This window comes from Mobula hypostoma, chromosome 5 (assembly GCF_963921235.1).
Source record: "Mobula hypostoma chromosome 5, sMobHyp1.1, whole genome shotgun sequence".
NCBI lineage: Eukaryota > Metazoa > Chordata > Chondrichthyes > Myliobatiformes > Myliobatidae > Mobula > Mobula hypostoma.
Genome location: NC_086101.1, coordinates 28248580 through 28266572, shown reverse-complemented (window position 1 = coordinate 28266572; position 17993 = coordinate 28248580). Strand labels below are relative to the sequence as shown.

Sequence of the window (17993 nt, the reverse complement as noted above, 5' to 3'; positions counted from 1 at the left end):
CTTGGGTTAATTTACTAATCTCACGAAATAAGCCATCTGTAGTAACCGGAACACCCAGGCAAAACCTACACAGCGATGGGGTGAGAAGATACCAACTCCACACACAGACAGCACCAGAGATGGGGGTCGAACCTGGGTCTCTGGAGCTATGAGACAGAGGCTCTACCTGGTTTGAATCTGCCTGGAACCGTTACTGAAACATCTGCCCCATTGCAGTGTATTTGAGGGTGTCGTAGGTGAGATGTATTGTGAAGTCATTAAAGTGTCTTATGATGTGTAATGATGTAAGGTATCTCATTCATCGGTAAAGTGATCCTTTGTTATCCCTCTCATTTGATATTGATCCAATGGAAAACATTGGCCGTCAGGCACTCAAATTGTGGTACATCTTAACCATCTTGAGCAATAAGAGCAGGCCTTGGTTTTACATTTCACTTGGCTGATGACAATGTCCACCCCACAGTGAAACACTCCCCAGTACTGCCTCTCCTGCAGAGCAACACTCCCTCAGTGCCACACTCCCCCCGCAGTGCAACGTTCCCTCAGTGCCACACTCCCCCCGGACTGCGACGTTCCCTCAGTGCCACACTCCCCCCGCAGTGCAACGTTCCCTGAGTGCCACACTCCCCCCGCAGTGCAACGTTCCCTCAGTGCCACACTCCCCCCGCAGTGCAACGTTCCCTCAGTGCCACACTCCCCCCGGACTGCGACGTTCCCTCAGTGCCACACTCCCCCCGCAGTGCAACGTTCCCTCAGTGCCACACTCCCCCCGCAGTGCAACGTTCCCTCAGTGCCACACTCCCCCCGCAGTGCGACGTTCCCTCAGTGCCACACTCCCCCCGCAGTGCGACGTTCCCTCAGTGCCACACTCACCCCGCAGTGCAACGTTCCCTCAGTGCCACACTCCCCCCGCAGTGCGACGTAACCTCAGTGCCACACTCCCCCCGCAGTGCGACGTTCCCTCAGTGCCACACTCACCCCGCAGTGCGACGTTCCCTCAGTGCCACCCTCCCCCCGCAGTGTGACGTTCCCTCAGTGCCACACTCCCCCCGCAGTGCAACATTCCCTCAGTGCCACACTCCCCCCGCAGTGCAACGTTCCCTCAGTGCCACACTCCCCCCGGACTGCGACGTTCCCTCAGTGCCACACTCCCCCCGCAGTGCGACGTTCCCTCAGTGCCACACTCCCCCCGCAGTGCAACGTTCCCTCAGTGCCACACTCCCCCCGCAGTGCGACGTTCCCTCAGTGCCACACTCCCCCCGCAGTGCGACGTTCCCTCAGTGCCACACTCCCCCGCAGTGTGATGCTCCCTCAGTGCCACGCCCCCCCGCAGTGTGATGCTCCCTCAGTGCCACGCCCCCCCGCAGTGCGACGTTCCCTCAGTGCCACCCTCCCCCCGCAGTGCGACGTTCCCTCAGTGCCACACTCACCCCGCAGTGCGACGTTCCCTCAGTGCCACACTCCCCCTGCAGTGTGACGTTCCCTCAGTGCCACACTCCCCCCGCAGTGCAACGTTCCCTCAGTGCCACACTCCCCCCGGACTGCGACGTTCCCTCAGTGCCACACTCCCCCCGCAGTGCGACGTTCCCTCAGTGCCACACTCCCCCCGCAGTGCAACGTTCCCTCAGTGCCACACTCCCCCCGCAGTGCGACGTTCCCTCAGTGCCACACTCCCCCCGCAGTGCGACGTTCCCTCAGTGCCACACTCCCCCGCAGTGTGATGCTCCCTCAGTGCCACGCCCCCCCGCAGTGTGATGCTCCCTCAGTGCCACGCCCCCCCGCAGTGCGACGTTCCCTCAGTGCCACACTCCCCCCGCAGTGCAACGTTCCCTCAGTGCCACACTCCCCCCGCAGTGCGACGTTCCCTCAGTGCCACACTCCCCCCGCAGTGCAACGTTCCCTCAGTGCCACACTCCCCCCGCAGTGCAACGTTCCCTCAGTGCCACACTCCCCCCGCAGTGCGACGTTCCCTCAGTGCCACACTCCCCCCGCAGTGCGACGTTCCCTCAGTGCCACACTCACCCCGCAGTGCAACGTTCCCTCAGTGCCACACTCCCCCCGCAGTGCGACGTAACCTCAGTGCCACACTCCCCCCGCAGTGCGACGTTCCCTCAGTGCCACACTCACCCCGCAGTGCGACGTTCCCTCAGTGCCACCCTCCCCCCGCAGTGTGACGTTCCCTCAGTGCCACACTCCCCCCGCAGTGCAACATTCCCTCAGTGCCACACTCCCCCCGCAGTGCAACGTTCCCTCAGTGCCACACTCCCCCCGCAGTGCAACCCCCGGACTGCGACGTTCCCTCAGTGCCACACTCCCCCCGCAGTGCGACGTTCCCTCAGTGCCACACTCCCCCCGCAGTGCAACGTTCCCTCAGTGCCACACTCCCCCCGCAGTGCGACGTTCCCTCAGTGCCACACTCCCCCCGCAGTGCGACGTTCCCTCAGTGCCACACTCCCCCCGCAGTGCGACGTTCCCTCAGTGCCACCCTCCCCCCGCAGTGTGACGTTCCCTCAGTGCCACACTCCCCCCGCAGTGCGACGTTCCCTCAGTGCCACACTCCCCCCGCAGTGCGACGTTCCCTCAGTGCCACCCTCCCCCCGCAGTGCGACGTTCCCTCAGTGCCACACTCACCCCGCAGTGCAACGTTCCCTCAGTGCCACACTCCCCCCGCAGTGCGACGTAACCTCAGTGCCACACTCCCCCCGCAGTGCGACGTTCCCTCAGTGCCACACTCACCCCGCAGTGCGACGTTCCCTCAGTGCCACCCTCCCCCCGCAGTGTGACGTTCCCTCAGTGCCACACTCCCCCCGCAGTGCAACGTTCCCTCAGTGCCACACTCCCCCCGGAGTGCGACGTTCCCTCAGTGCCACACTCCCCCCGCAGTGCGACAGTGCCACACTCCCCCCTCAGTGCCACACTCCCCCCGCAGTGCAACGTTCCCTCAGTGCCACACTCCCCCCGCAGTGCGACGTTCCCTCAGTGCCACACTCCCCCCGCAGTGCGACGTTCCCTCAGTGCCACACTCCCCCGCAGTGTGATGCTCCCTCAGTGCCACGCCCCCCCGCAGTGTGATGCTCCCTCAGTGCCACGCCCCCCCGCAGTGCGACGTTCCCTCAGTGCCACCCTCCCCCCGCAGTGCGACGTTCCCTCAGTGCCACCCTCCCCCCGCAGTGCGACGTTCCCTCAGTGCCACACTCCCCCCGCAGTGCGACGTTCCCTCAGTGCCACACTCACCCCGCAGTGCGACGTTCCCTCAGTGCCACCCTCCCCCCGCAGTGTGACGTTCCCTCAGTGCCACACTCCCCCCGCAGTGCAACATTCCCTCAGTGCCACACTCCCCCCGCAGTGCAACGTTCCCTCAGTGCCACACTCCCCCCGGACTGCGACGTTCCCTCAGTGCCACACTCCCCCCGCAGTGCGACGTTCCCTCAGTGCCACACTCCCCCCGCAGTGCGACGTTCCCTCAGTGCCACACTCCCCCCGCAGTGCGACGTTCCCTCAGTGCCACACTCCCCCCGCAGTGCGACGTTCCCTCAGTGCCACACTCCCCCGCAGTGTGATGCTCCCTCAGTGCCACGCCCCCCCGCAGTGTGATGCTCCCTCAGTGCCACGCCCCCCCGCAGTGCGACGTTCCCTCAGTGCCACCCTCCCCCCGCAGTGCGACGTTCCCTCAGTGCCACCCTCCCCCCGCAGTGCGACGTTCCCTCAGTGCCACACTCCCCCCGCAGTGCGACGTTCCCTCAGTGCCACACTCCCCCGCAGTGTGATGCTCCCTCAGTGCCACGCCCCCCCGCAGTGTGATGCTCCCTCAGTGCCACGCCCCCCCGCAGTGCGACGTTCCCTCAGTGCCACCCTCCCCCCGCAGTGCGACGTTCCCTCAGTGCCACCCTCCCCCCGCAGTGCGACGTTCCGTCAGTGCCACACTCCCCCCGCAGTGCGACGTTCCCTCAGTGCCACACTCACCCCGCAGTGCAACGTTCCCTCAGTGCCACCCTCCCCCCGCAGTGCGACGTTCCCTCAGTGCCACCCTCCCCCCGCAGTGTGACGTTCCCTCAGTGCCACACACCCCCCGCAGTGTGATGCTCCCTCAGTGCCACGCCCCCCCCCGCAGTGCGACGTTCCCTCAGTGCCACGCCCCCACCGCAGTGCGACGTTCCCTCAGTGCCATGCCCCCCCCCGCAGTGCGACGTAACCTCAGTGCCACACTCCCCCCGCAGTGCGACGTTCTGTCAGTGCCATGCCCCCCCCGCAGTGCGACGTTCCGTCAGTGCCACTCTCCCCCCGCAGTGCGATGTCCCCTCAGTGCCATGCACCCCCCGCAGTGCGACGTTCCCTCAGTGCCATGCCCCCCCCCGCAGTGCGACGTTCTGTCAGTGCCATGCCCCCCCCGCAGTGCGACGTTCCGTCAGTGCCACTCTCCCCCTTCAGTGCGACGTTCTCTCAGTGCCATGCCCCCCCCGCAGTGCGACGTTCCGTCAGTGCCACTCTCCCCCCGCAGTTCGACGTCCCCTCAGAGCCATGCCCCCTTGCAGTGCGACGTCCCCTCAGTGCCATGCACCCCCCGCAGTGCGACGTCCCCTCAATGCCATGCACCCCCCGCAGTGCGACGTTCCCTCAGTGCCATGCCCCCCCCGCAGTGCGATGTTCCCTCAGTGCCACATTCCCCCCGCAGTGCGACGCTCCCTCGGTGCGACGCTCCCTCGGTGCCACGCCCCCCCCCCGCAGTGCGACGTTCCCTCAGTGCCACACTCCCCCCGCAGTGCGACGTTCCCTCAGTGCCACACTCCCCCCGCAGAGCGACGTTCCGTCAGTGCCACTCCCCCCCCTGCAGTGCGACGTTCCCTCAGTGCCACACTCCCCCCGCAGTGCGACGTAACCTCAGTGCCACACTCCCCCCGCAGAGCGACGTTCCCTCAGTGCCACACTCGCCCCGCAGTGCGACGTTCCCTCAGTGCCACACTCCCCCCGCAGTGCAACGTTCCCTCAGTGCCATGCCCCCCCTGCAGTGCGATGTTCCCTCAGTGCCACACTCCCCCCGCAGTGCGACGTAACCTCAGTGCCACACTCCCCCCGCAGTGCAACGTTCCCTCAGTGCCACACTCCCCCCGCAGTGCGACGTTCCCTCAGTGCCACGCCCCCCCGCAGTGCGACGTTCCCTCAGTGCCACACTCCCCCCGCAGTGTGACGTTCCCTCAGTGCCACACTCCCCCCGCAGTGCGACGTTCCCTCAGTGCCACACTCCCCCCGCAGTGCGACGTTCCGTCAGTGCCACACTCCCCCCGCAGTGCGACGTTCCCTCAGTGCCACGCCCCCCCCGCAGTGCGACGTTCCCTCAGTGCCACACTCCCCCCGCAGTGCAACGTTCCCTCAGTGCCACGCCCCCCCCGCAGTGCGACGTTCCCTCAGTGCCACACTCACCCCGCAGTGTGACGTTCCCTCAGTGCCACACTCACCCCGCAGTGCGACGTTCCCTCAGTGCCACACATACCCCGCAGTGCAACGTTCCCTCAGTTGCACACTCACCCCGCAGTGCAACGTTCCCTCAGTTGCACACTCACCCTGCAGTGCGACGTTCCCTCAGTGCCACACGCCCCCCGCAGTGCGACGTTCCCTCAGTGCCATGCCCCCCCTGCAGTGCGACGTTCCCTCAGTGCCACACTCACCCCGCAGTGCGACGTTCCCTCAGTGCCATGCCCCCCCCTGCAGTGCGATGCTCCCTCGATCCTGTGCTGTCCCATTCCCCCCCCCGCCGCATTGTGATGCTCCTTCAGTCAGTATTATCCTTCCTGATGCTGTCTTAGTACCGTCCTGTTTTTAACAAACATTCAAAACTTATTTCAAATACAAAATACATACAAGGGTCAGGGTTTGCAATACTAATAACGATTTGAAGATTAAAATACAGTTACTAACATCTAGAACATGCTTGTTTCCCTCGGGGACCCACTGCTCCTGGATATCCCCACTGTACCAACAGTGATGGCAAGGACACCCCGGGCACGAACTAACCCTGGAAGAGGGGCAGGAAGTCAGCTCAGGCACAGCCTTCGACTCCCGACCTGCAAGCGGCCATTTTGGCCATGCCTAGGAGAAACCGTATCAGCAGATCCCCCAGGCGACCTGTCCCCACTGCACCCTCCCCGCCCCCCCCCCCCCGTATTGAGTGACCGTAGATCAGGAATGTGAGGCCTGAAGTGCAGCCAGAACTTGAGGAGCGGCCACTTCAGAAATTCAAACAGGGGCTGCAGCCTCACACACTTCATATATAATGGTATACCATCTCTTCCTGGACGGGTGGCAGTAAACCGGCTCAGAAATCTGTTGCACGGTACTGCCCTACGTAACACCCTCCATCCCAGGTCCCCAATTACAGGGGAAAAAACCCTGCATGAAGAGACTTCTACTGGGGACCTCACTGGCCGCCTGGTGGTAAGATAGACCGTCATGAAGTATCCAGGTAACAGGTGAGGACAATGAAGTGAAAAGTATGCAAGAGCAGCCTGTACAAGGTGCATTCCCCCCAGCACCCCTCCCTGCAGGACCGGATCAGCTTCTCTGTTCCCGTTGGCAAATGTTGCAAATTCTACCACTCCCCCTCAGCCTGGGGAGGGGTGAGTGTCCTAGTATTTGCCCCTTTCTTCTGTCCCACAGTGCAGTGTTATTCATTCTGCTCCTGTCTGTCCCGCAGGTCACCACCATTCCCATGTGATGTCTGTGGGTCTCTGGGTCCTGACCGGAATCGTTGCCTTCCTGGTGGTGGAGAAGTTTGTGAGGCACATGAAGGGTGGACACAGTCATAGTCACAGTCACGGTGCGTTAGAACACTTTGCCTTCTGGTACTGTCGGTGGTGGGAGGAGAAACTGTGCCGAGATTAGGAGTATCTCCAAAAATGGAGGGCCAGGTCCTGCAGACGCTGCAAGCCTGAGGTAAAATCTGATGCCGGCTGGATGCACGTGGAATTTAGCAGCATCTGTGGGGCGAAGGATCAGGTTGTTGAGGTTTCCATCAGCACTGGCTGCGGTTAGGGTACAGCACGTTTGAAATTGGGAGGGTGAAGGGACTGTTGTTCTCTCTCTCTTCCCCCCCCCCACCCTACCCTGTCAAGGGGTTTTGCCACCTGGAAGTATTTTGAATTTGCTGAGAAGAGATTATTGATATGAAACATTGGGCCACTCTCCTTCACCGGAGGGGAAGATATTTTTTGTGGGTCAAGGTGGTGCCCAGATTGAATGGTGAAAGGACCAGAGTTGAGGGAATGGAGGTGGGTTTGGAGGCCTGGGTGTAACCAGGGTGCAGGTTTGACTGTGTTTAACCTGTGCCCTGGGAGTATGTACTAGGGCGGTGCTTCCATTAGTCTTGTGAGTCCATGGATCTGCGCCTGGAAAGTCTTCACTCTCCAGGGCGCAGGCCTGGGCAAGGTTGTACGGAAGACCAGCAGTTGCCCATGCTGCAAGTCTCCCCTCTCCACGACACCAATGTTGTCCAAGGGAAGGGCATTAGGACCCATACAGCTTGGCACCAGTGTCATCGCAGAGCAATGTGTGATTAAGTGCCTTGCTCAAGGACACAACACGTTCCCTTGGCTGAGGCTTAACCACTTGGTTAACCAATGCCTTAACCACTTGGCCACGTACCCACACCAGGGGGGTTCAGGATAAGCTTTACTCTGTGTCTGATGGGACGGGACAGTGTGGTGGGTATTTCACTCTGTGTCTGACCCCAGCAGTGTGTGATGGGGTGGTGCAGAGTGAACTTCACTCTGTGTTTGATCTCAGGAGTGTTTGATAGAATACTGCAGAGGGGGCTTCTCTCTGTGTCTGATCTTGGGAGTGTGTGATGGGACAGCACGGGGGAGCTTCACTCTGTGTCTGAAAACTGGGAGTATGATGGGGCAGTGTGAAAGGAGCTTCACTCTGTGTCTGATCCTGGGAGTGTGATGAGACATTGTGGAGGGAGCTTTACTCTGTTTGACCCTGGGAGTGTGTGATGGTTCAGTGTAGGGGGAGCTTCACTCCGGGTCTGACCCTGGGAGTGTGTGGTGGAACGATGTGGAGGGAGCTTCACTCTGGGTCAGACGTGGAGTGTGTGATGGTTCAGTATGGGGGGAGCTTCACCCTGGGTCTGACCCTGGGAGTGTGTGATGGTTCAGTGTGGGTGGTAGCCTTTGGGACTCTTTGTCTGGTTGTTCACGTTGGGAAGGCGTGATGGTGATCCTGGTGGTTGGGAGAGAGTGCCAAGCCCAGGACTGACCTGCCTTACACCTCCAGCCCCTGCCAAGAGGAAGGAGAGCTCAGAGGAAGAGGAGGAGCGGGTGGAGGACCACAAGCACGGGGAGCCGAGAGGTGGTGTCCGGCAACGGAAGCCCGAGAAACCAGCTGCCAAGGCTGAACCCAAGGCTCCGAGCAGCGGTGAGTGTAGGGTGGGAGAGGGAGCACTCCTCCTACAATCCCCACTCTCCCCCGGGCCCCGTCCCGTCCCCACTCACCCCCTCACCCTCCCGTCCCCACACTCCCCCTCCCGTCCCCACTCTCCCCCCTCGCCCTCCCGTCCCCAATCTCCCCCCTCGCCCTCCCGTCCCCACTCTCCCCCCTCGCCCTCCCGTCCCCACTCTCCCCCCCTCGCCCTCCCGTCCCCACTCTCCCCCCCTCGCCCTCCCGTCCCCACTCTCGCCCTCCCGTCCCCACTCTCCCCCTCCCATCCCCACTCTCCCCCTCCCATCCCCACTCTCCCCCGTACCCACTCGCCCTCCCGTACCCACTCTCCCCCCCTTCACCCTCCTGTCCCCACTCTCCCCCCTTCACCCTCCTGTCCCCACTCCCCACCCTCACCCTCCCGTCCCCACTCCCCACCCTCACCCTCCCGTCCCCACTCTCCCCCTCCCGTACCCCCTCGCCCTCCCGTACCCACTCTCCCCCCCTTCGCCCTCCCGTCCCCACTCCCCACCCTCGCCCTCCCGTCCCCACTCTCCCCCTCCCGTCCCCACTCTCCCCCTCCCGTACCGTACCCACTCGCCCTCCCGTACCCACTCTCCCCCCTTCACCCTCCCATACCCACTCTCCCCTCCTCGCCCTCCCGTCCCCACTCCCCCCACCCTCCCGTCCCCACTCTCCCCCCCTCGCCCTCCCGTCCCCACTCTCCCCCCTTCGCCCTCCCGTCCCCACTATCCCCCTCGCCCTCCCGTCCCCACTCTCCCCCCCGCCCTCCCGTCCCCACTCTCCCCCCCGCCCTCCCGTCCCCACTCTCCCCCCCGCCCTCCCGTCCCCGCTCTCCCCCCGCCCTCCCGTCCCCGCTCTCCCCCTCGCCCTCCCGTCCCCGCTCTCCCCCTCGCCCTCCCGTCCCCGCTCTCCCCCTCGCCCTCCCGTCCCCACTCTCCCCCTCGCCCTCCCGTCCCCACTCTCCCCCTCGCCCTCCCGTCCCCACTCTCCCCCTCGCCCTCATGTCCCCACTCTCCCCCTCCCATCCCCACTCTTCCCCCCCTCGCCCTCCTGTCCCCACTCTCCCCCCCCCCGGCCATCCCGTCCCCACTCTCCCCCGCCCCCGGCCATCCCGTCCCCACTCTCCCCCCCCCCCGGCCATCCCGTCCCCACTCTCCCCCCCCCCGGCCATCCCGTCCCCACTCTCCCCCCCCCGGCCCTCCTGTCCCCACTCTCTCTCCCCCTCGCCCTCCCGCCCCCACTCTCCCCCCTCGCCCTCCCGTCTCCACTCTCCCCCCCTCGCCCTCCCGTCTCCACTCTCCCCCCCTCGCCCTCCCATCCCCACTCTCCCCCAGGCCCTGCCCTTCCCTGTATCTTCCTCCTCATGCACGCGCAGCACTGACCACTCTCTCCCCCTCCCCTCCTGTTCTCTCCTCCTCCACCTGTTACCTTCTCCTGCTTACCGCACACACAGACAGTCTCTTCACCCTCTCTCCCCCAACTGACCGAACTCCCTCTCTCCCTCCTTCCTCCTCCAGACATCAAGGTGTCGGGCTACCTGAACTTGGCGGCAGACTTCACGCACAACTTCACGGACGGGCTGGCCATTGGTGCCTCGTTCCTGGCCGGTTCCGGGGTGGGGGTGGTCACCACCATCACCATCCTGCTGCACGAGGTGCCCCACGAGGTGGGCGACTTTGCCATCTTGGTGCAGTCCGGCTGCAGCAAGCACAAGGTCAGTGGGGCAGGGCTCGGTCCTCTCACGTTCTGTCTGTCTACGGGAGAGCACGTTCATGGCTCTGGCTTCCAGACATCCTTGTTAGGGGAGATGGTGGAAGCTTATACACTAGTGACGTTTCAGAGACAGGTCCATGGAGGGATTGGCAGGATATGATTGCATTATCGCTTCTGGGCCTTTTGGCTAAGATCAGGTGTAGTGTAGTAAATTAGCAACAAGGTCGGTACAGCCATGATGGGCTGAAGGGCCTGTTTCTGTTCTGTGTTAAAAAGAGAACTGGTTTTCCCTCATCTCGCCACGTGACTGAACCACATTGGGTTTGCCCCTCGAAGCCTAACATGATCATAACTGCTCACCGGTGTTCCAGGTGAGGTCTACACAGAACCTTGTGTGTCTGCAGTCTACCTCCCATCTGCACAGCTTCTTTTCAACACATCCCTTCATTTCCTGTGTTTCCCTTTTAATAACATCCTTGAGCCTCCTGGTCTCTTGGACTTCCAGTCGTTTACTGTTTAGAAAATACTCCGCTGACTCTGAACCTGACCAGGAAACTCGGACCAACGTTAATTGTTCCTCTCTCCACAGACGCTGGCTGATTCCAGCATTTCCTGTTTGTTTATTTTATATATCCAGCATCTGCAGTTTTGATACTTTTTTTTTGTAGTTAGCCATAAAGCCATAAGGCACAGAAAGGGTCCAACACATCCATCCAACCATTTTGCCCATTTGCAGTAATCCCATTTGCCTGCATTAGGGTGGTATTCTTCTGTGCTGTGCCTATTTATGTGACTAAATGCCCCTTAAATGTAATAATTGCATCACCTCCACTTTCCAGTTCGAGTGAATCCGTACAGCAAAACTTGTCCCTCAGGTTAAAGCCCCTTAACCCTCATCGAAAACCGATGGCTTTTACTTCCTAATTTTAAAAAAGCTAAAGTCAATTCACCTTCATTTTTTTGTTCCTGCGTTCAGATCTCCAGCATCTACAGTTTTACAAGTTATTTGCTTCCTTGCTTCTTTTCCGTTTTTTACCCCCTGTCAGGAAATACTTGTTGGTCTTGCTCATTTTACTCTCTGCTCTGCCAGTTTCCCAGGCCTCTCACAAAATAGCCTTTGGTACTGCCAACCCCAGCTCCAGCTGAGTGAGGGGGAGGTCGGCATCAAGTTGGGTTTATTGTTGTGTGGACAGGCAGAGTGAGGTACAGGAACAATGAGAAGGTTCCTTGCTACAACATCACAGGTACCTTGTCGTGCCCTGTTCTCCAAGTACCATCAGGCAGGAGGTACAGGAGCTGAAAGCCCCACACCAACAGGTTGAGGAGCATACCAGCACAACCCTAATTGCTACCCTCAGCAATACCATGACGACTTTGCAACACACACAGAATGCTGGAGGAACTCAGCAGGCCAGGCAGCATCTGTGGAAAGGAGTAAACAGCTGACACCTCAGGCTGAGACCCTTCTTCGGGACTCAGCTTGAAACGTTGACTGTTTACTCTTTTCTGTAGATGCTGCCTGCCCTGCTGAGCTCCTCCAGCGTTTTGTGTTTGTGTGTGTGTTGCTCGGATTTCCAGCAGCTGCAGGTTTTCTTGTGTCCATGTGACTACTTTGCTCATTTCGCACTCCAATGGGCTCTGCTTTTTTTGTTCTAATTCTATTCTTTATAATTATTGTTTAATTTGTGACTTTCTTGTCTCCAGTGTAATGTACCTGTGAAGCTGCTGCAGGAACATGGGTATGTGGCAGTAGACTTGATATAAACACTGCGAGCTTGTCTTGACATAGCTACTGCTGCACAGAGAATATAAATAACAATGACATGGCAAATAGAAGCAGGAGTAGGTCATTTGGCCCTGTTCTGCTGTTCAATAAGATCATGACTGATCTTGCTGTGGACTCATGACTCCTAATTCCCCTACCGTGGAAAAACCTTTCTCAACTGTATCTTAGATATAATTAATGAGGTAGCCTCTACTACTTTCCTGGGCAGAGATTTCTGACGATTCACTACTTTCTGCGAAAAGTAGTTCCCCCTCACCTCCGCTCTCAACTTACCCCCTCATATCTACAATATGTCCCCTAGTTCTTGTCTCACACAGTGCAAACAACTTTCCTGCCTCAGTCTTATCTATTCCTTTCATAATTTTATACAGTGCTATAGAAACGTAGAAATCTACAGCACATTACAGGCCCTTCAGCCCACAATGTTGTGCCGACCATGTAACCTACTCTAGAAACTGCCTTGAATTACCCTACTGCATAGCCGCCTATTTTTCTAAGCTCCATGTACCTACCTAAGAGTATCTTAAATGACCTTATTGTATCTGCCTTTAGTGGTGCATTCCACGCACCCACCACTCTCTGTGTGAAAAACTTACCCCTTGTACCTACACCTCCTCTCTTGCAACCATTCAGGGCCCCAAACGGTCCTTCCAGGTGAGGCAACACTTCACTTGTGAGTCTGTTGGGGTCATCTATTGCATCCGGTGCTCCCGGTGCGGCCTCCTGTACATCGGTGATACCCGACGCAGATTGGGGGACCGCTTCGTCGAGCACCTCCGCTCCGTCCGCCACAACAGACAGGATCTCCCGGTAGCCACCCACTTCAACACTGGTTCCCACTCCCATTCAGATATATCCATACATGGCCTCCTCTACTGCCATGATGAGGCTAAACGCAGGTTGGAGGAGCAACACCTCATATACCGTCTAGGTAGTCTCCAGCCCCTTGGTATGAATGTAGAATTCTCCAACTTCTGGTAATTCCCTCCCGCTCCCTTCCTGTATCCCTATTTCACTCTACCCCCTCCCCCAGCTCCCTCATGGTTCCGCCTCGTCCTTCTACTACCCATTGTTTTGAGGGCTATGGCGTCAATGCTTCCCCTCCCCCACCCCTTTGTCTTCCAAATTACTGGTCTTTCAACTGACGCTACAGGCGTTCTTCAAATCCTTCCCCATCTTTCATTCTTCAGTCCTGACGAAGGGTTCCGGCCTGAAACGTCGAATCATCGTTTCTAACTGATGCTGCCCGACCTGCTGAATTCATCCAGCTTACTGAAAGTGTTCCCTTGTACCTACTTCCAAGCACCTTAAAACTATGCCCCCTCTTGTTACCCATTTCAACCCTGGAGGGAAGAGAGCTCTGGCTCAACCAATGCCTCTCATCATCTTATACACCTCTATCAGGTCACCTTGCATCCTCTGTTGCTCCAAGAAGAAAAAACCGAGTTCACTCAACCTATTCTGATAAAATATGCCCTGCCTTCCAGGCAACATCCTTGTAAAGCTGTATAAGATTTCTTATCTTTGGGAATTCCAGTGGGTATCGTCCCAGACAACATAATCCCAAAGATTAAACTCCATTCCCCCCCCCCCCGCACCAAATCCCTGGAACCAACCTCCTCTGCCCTACTTCCAAAGCCAGTATTTCTCAGGTAAGGAGTCGATACCTGCATGCAGTCCTCCAGTTGCCCAGTACGGTTGGAGCTTAGCTTCGTCGTTCTTGGTTTCAATCACTCTCGCAGTGAAAGCAGGAAATGTATCAGAAGCTTGATTTATAGAGAAAGGTTGAATAGGTTTAGGACTTTAGTCCCAGTGGAATGAGGGGAGTTCTTATTGAGGTGTACAAAATTCAGGGCTATGGATAGGGTGAATGTATGCAGGCTTTTCTCCTCAGGTTGACTGAGACGAGAACGAGGGTGCAAGGTGAAACATTTACGACAATTTTGAAGGGGTACTTCTTCACTCAGAGGGTGGTGTGAGTCTGGAACGGGCTGCCAGGGGAAGTGGTTCAATTGAGATTGAAGAGATTAGCTTTTACTTGTCGCATGTACCGCAAAACATTCAGTGAGATGTGATTGCTGAGCAGTGTGCAAGGGTCATCACCCTTCTGGCACCAACATAGCATGCCCACAACTCACTGACCCGAACCGTAGCTTCTTGGAATGTGGGAGGAGGCTGGAGCACCCGGACGAAGCCCACATACAAACTCCTTCCACACTGTGGCAGGAATCGAACCCCAGTCTTGCAGCCGGCACCGTAAAATGATTGTGCTAACCACTACCCTGCTGTGCCGCCAGTTTCACCATTTAAGAGAAGATTGGATAGGGACGTGGATGGGAGAGGCATGGAAGGCTGTGGTCCCAGGACAGGTAGATGCAACTACGCGGAAGAACAGGTTGACACAGACTAGGTGGGCCGAAGGGCCTGTTTCTGTGATGTGAGGTACTCATTGAAGGCCAATATTCCATTTGTCTCCTTGGCAGCCTGTTGTACCCGCAACCCAGCCCTCTGTGACTTGTACAGCAGTCCTTCCAAGTCCCTCTGCACAATCGTGTGGTGCAGTTTGTCACTTTAAATAAATTGTACGTAACTTACTAACTTGAGACAGTGAGGAGAGGGATAAAGAAGTGTCTAGGCTTGTTGGGGAGAGAGCACTGACTCTACCTCTCTCTGTGTTACAGGCTATGGCTCTGCAATTGGTGACCGCTTTGGGTGCGCTGGCCGGCACAGCCTGCTCCCTGCTCGCTGAGGGCATTGATGAAGCTGCCACCCTCTGGATCCTGCCCTTCACTGCCGGTGGCTTCATCTACATTGCCACCGTCTCCGTCATCCCTGAGCTGCTGGAGGACTCCCGGCCGGCCCAGTCGCTGCTTGAGGTTGCAGCTTTGCTGGTTGGCGTCTTCATGATGGTCCTCATTGCTGAGTACGAGTAGGGCCTCTCCTCCTCCTCTCCTTCCCTAACCTCTCCCCCCCCCCCCCGCCTTCCCCGGTCTGTGTATAAGGGTGGTGGTGGTGATGGTGGGGTTGTAGTGAGTGGACACAGAGTGAGTGTTGGGCAAGAGGAGGCATAACCTACAGCGACCATCCAGGCCAGAGGGTTACAGAGCCCCGAGGCCCGCCTATCCCGAGGATTTTTTTAACGCTCAGGCATCGAATGTACTTAGTTCTTTTTTTATACGAAGGATGTGTATTAATGTGTAAGTGTTGGGGTGGAACTGGTGGTGAGGAACCGTGCTTTGTTGCAAATCAGATCTTTCCAAATCCATTGTGTGTGTGTGTGCGCATACATACAACTTTTTATGCTTTTCATATATAGTATGTACACAGATAACCGTGTGTGTGCGCGTGTGTTTTTATATTTGTGCATTTCTATGACTGTGTGTATATCTGCATCTGCAGGTTCACATCTGTGTCAGTGCGGCACACGTGTGACAGAGTGTACGCACACCAGCTGGTTTGTAGATTGCGCGTGACTCTTTTTGCCTGTGTGTGTCTGTGTATGCACCTGTGTACACTTGCACCCCTGGGTGGGTTGATAACCTGAACACTAGGAACTCTCTTGGCCGATGGAGTGTCATTGCCCCTCGGCCACAAATCTGGTTTATGATGACATGCGGCTGACTGTAGCGGACCAAGTTCTCCGGCCTTTTGTTTGTATTGTGCTTGATTACTTGTCTTACATCGCTGATTTTCTTTTTGGGGAGGAGCTTGGGCCAGCTTAGGCTCTGGGGAGGGCAGGGGGGTGCTTGTGGAAGAACTCACCCCTGTCCATTCTCTTGGTGGAGCTGGTTTGACAGTGCTTGTGGTTCAGTTGTGGTAGGATCGGACTTGTTCCTTTGCTCACAAGAAAGGTGGCTGCGTTCTCTACCCCTTGGCCAACACCATGACTGCAAGCAAACCCTACCCCCGCCCCCTCCCAAAATCTTCCATCTGCTGAAGTGGGCTTTGCAAACACACCACCATTTATTTCTCCGGTTAATTTTGGGCGTTATTTCTGCAATACTGACACCAGGGTGGCACCTGGTGGCGACCAAGCAAACTGCAAGAGGGGAGCTTGACTTCCGACCACTGCCAACCAAACCCTTCAACACCCAATCCTCTCATGCCTGGCCAAATGTCACCAGAGCAGGGAAGACTGCACATGGTGCTTTATGCACACGGTGTTCTATTTCAGAGGTTCCAGGTTTCCTTGAGGCTCTTTCTGAATCGTGTGAACCGATGGTTCTGGGGAGGATTAGATTGAAAGGGGCCCTCATCTCGAGGAACTAGTTCCTCTGAGCCTAGTGTCAGCACGGGCAGCCCATCATGGATGGGAGGGTTTGCCACTGACCCTGAGGGCTGCTTCCCCGATGTTCGGAGAGAGCTGTCCACCGGGGGTACAGCCACAGGTTGTCCCCTTCGATCAGACCTGAAGAGGGCTCCTGGCTGTGACCTTCCCTGGCCCTCTGTACAGTTATGTGGGAAATGTGTGGGTCAAGATGGGAGTGCGGCCTGTTGGTAGGCTGGATATAGTGGGCAATTCCTCAGGCTGATGGGAGTCTCGTTGATCAAGGTAGATGAAAATATGACATTGTCTGTGGGTATTTTTGAGATTAGAATAGGTGTAGAGGAAGGCTGGTGGGTTTCACAAATCAAGGTAGAAGGAGAATTTGGTGAGATGTGAGTAGGGTGGGTATTTGGTGTGTTGGAATGGTGGGATCAGCTTGAGCTACTGTTTCACCAGCAGGTTAATAACGAAGCTGTCTTCCAGACTCAATCAATGGATGTGATTTTTGATGGAACCTCCTGCCTGAAGTTTGAAGGAGGCAAGGGGTGGGGGGAATGCGTTTGGTCACAAGTATGGGCGGGGAGGTGAACAATGAACAATTGCTTGCAGACCAGTGGACAAAAAGGTCATCTGCCCTGCCCTGAAAAGCACATGGAGATTTGACTCCAACCTGCCCTGTAAAACTGGGCTGTGCTGCCCCAAAAGGTTAAATTCCTCACTGCTGGCATTATTTTTGATATCTATTTAATTCAAATTTGCAGTCCTTTGATCTGTAATTGGGGAGTACTGGTCTTATTGCCTTACAGCAGGGGGCTGTATTAGAATCATGAGTGAAATTGGCTGGGTTACCTGTAGTCATCTCAGATGTGTAATTGTTCTGATAATGATAGCTGTACCAAATAACCTCAATCCTTGCATTCAATAAATGAGTATGAAACACACTGGATGCTGGAGACTGTACCTTGAGATGGGGTCTGAACCCTCGCCTGTAATGCTTTCTGCCTCTCCAAGCTGCACGCTGTTATGCGGCACAGATAGAGGTCCAACTTGTCTATGTGAGCTTGTCCTGTTTCCTGCCTTTATCCCATTTCCCCTATAAACCTTTCCTTTCCTATCCAAGTACCTGTGTAAATGTCTAAAATGTTGTGTCATTTAAACATTGTAATTGTACTTGCCTTTACCAGCTCATTCCATATACCCACCACCCTTTGGCAGAAACACCTCTCATGAACCCATTCATAACTTTCTCTTCTCACCTTAAACCTCTATGCTCTAGCTTTAGACTCCCCTAACTTTGAAAAAGGACTGTGAGCATTCACCCTTTTCCCTCATGATTTTATAAACCTCTGAGGTCACCCTCAGCCTCCTTCAGTCCAGGGGAAATAGCAGATCTATATATCAGAGAAGCCTTCCAGTCCTGGCAACAACTATGTGGGAACTCTCTTGAATTGTTTAAAAATGTTTATTGTAGGATTTCGTGTTGTTGCGGCTTCCAACCCCTCCTCCCGTTAGACTGGTGCGGAACAAAATGAAGATTCATGTAATGATCCTCACTCTCTGCACATAGACACTGTTTCCTATTTGTAAGTAATCAGACCTCCAACCCCCCCTCATACTCAGTAATGCAATGAACTGTTGCCTTCAAATCTCACCTACTCCCTCTTTGCACTGATTTTATTGGCCCTTCGGCCCAAATGGTCAATGCCAACCAAGCTAGTCCTATTGGCCTGGGCTTGGCCCATATCCCCCTCAACCTTTCCTATCATTGTGTTTTTTAAATACCTGTCCACA

The 17993-nt window shown here is 57.0% G+C and overlaps 1 protein-coding gene across 3 annotated transcripts in view; it reads left to right on the top strand.

The window, feature by feature from the left end:
• slc39a7 (solute carrier family 39 member 7) overlaps window positions 1–17456 on the top strand; it is a 35327-nt gene extending 17871 nt beyond the window's left edge. Inside the window, exons 5-8 of one of the 3 annotated variants that reach the window (XM_063048273.1) lie at window positions 6689–6811; window positions 8269–8409; window positions 9954–10150; window positions 14617–17456. In XM_063048273.1, the coding sequence (XP_062904343.1) occupies window positions 6689–6811; window positions 8269–8409; window positions 9954–10150; window positions 14617–14868 (713 nt within the window). In that variant the 3' untranslated portion in view covers window positions 14869–17456. The remainder of the gene's footprint in view (window positions 1–6688; window positions 6812–8268; window positions 8410–9953; window positions 10151–14616) is intronic. The other 2 variants (XM_063048275.1, XM_063048274.1) reach the window with 2 other exon arrangements.
• The last annotated feature ends 537 nt before the right edge of the window (window positions 17457–17993 follow it).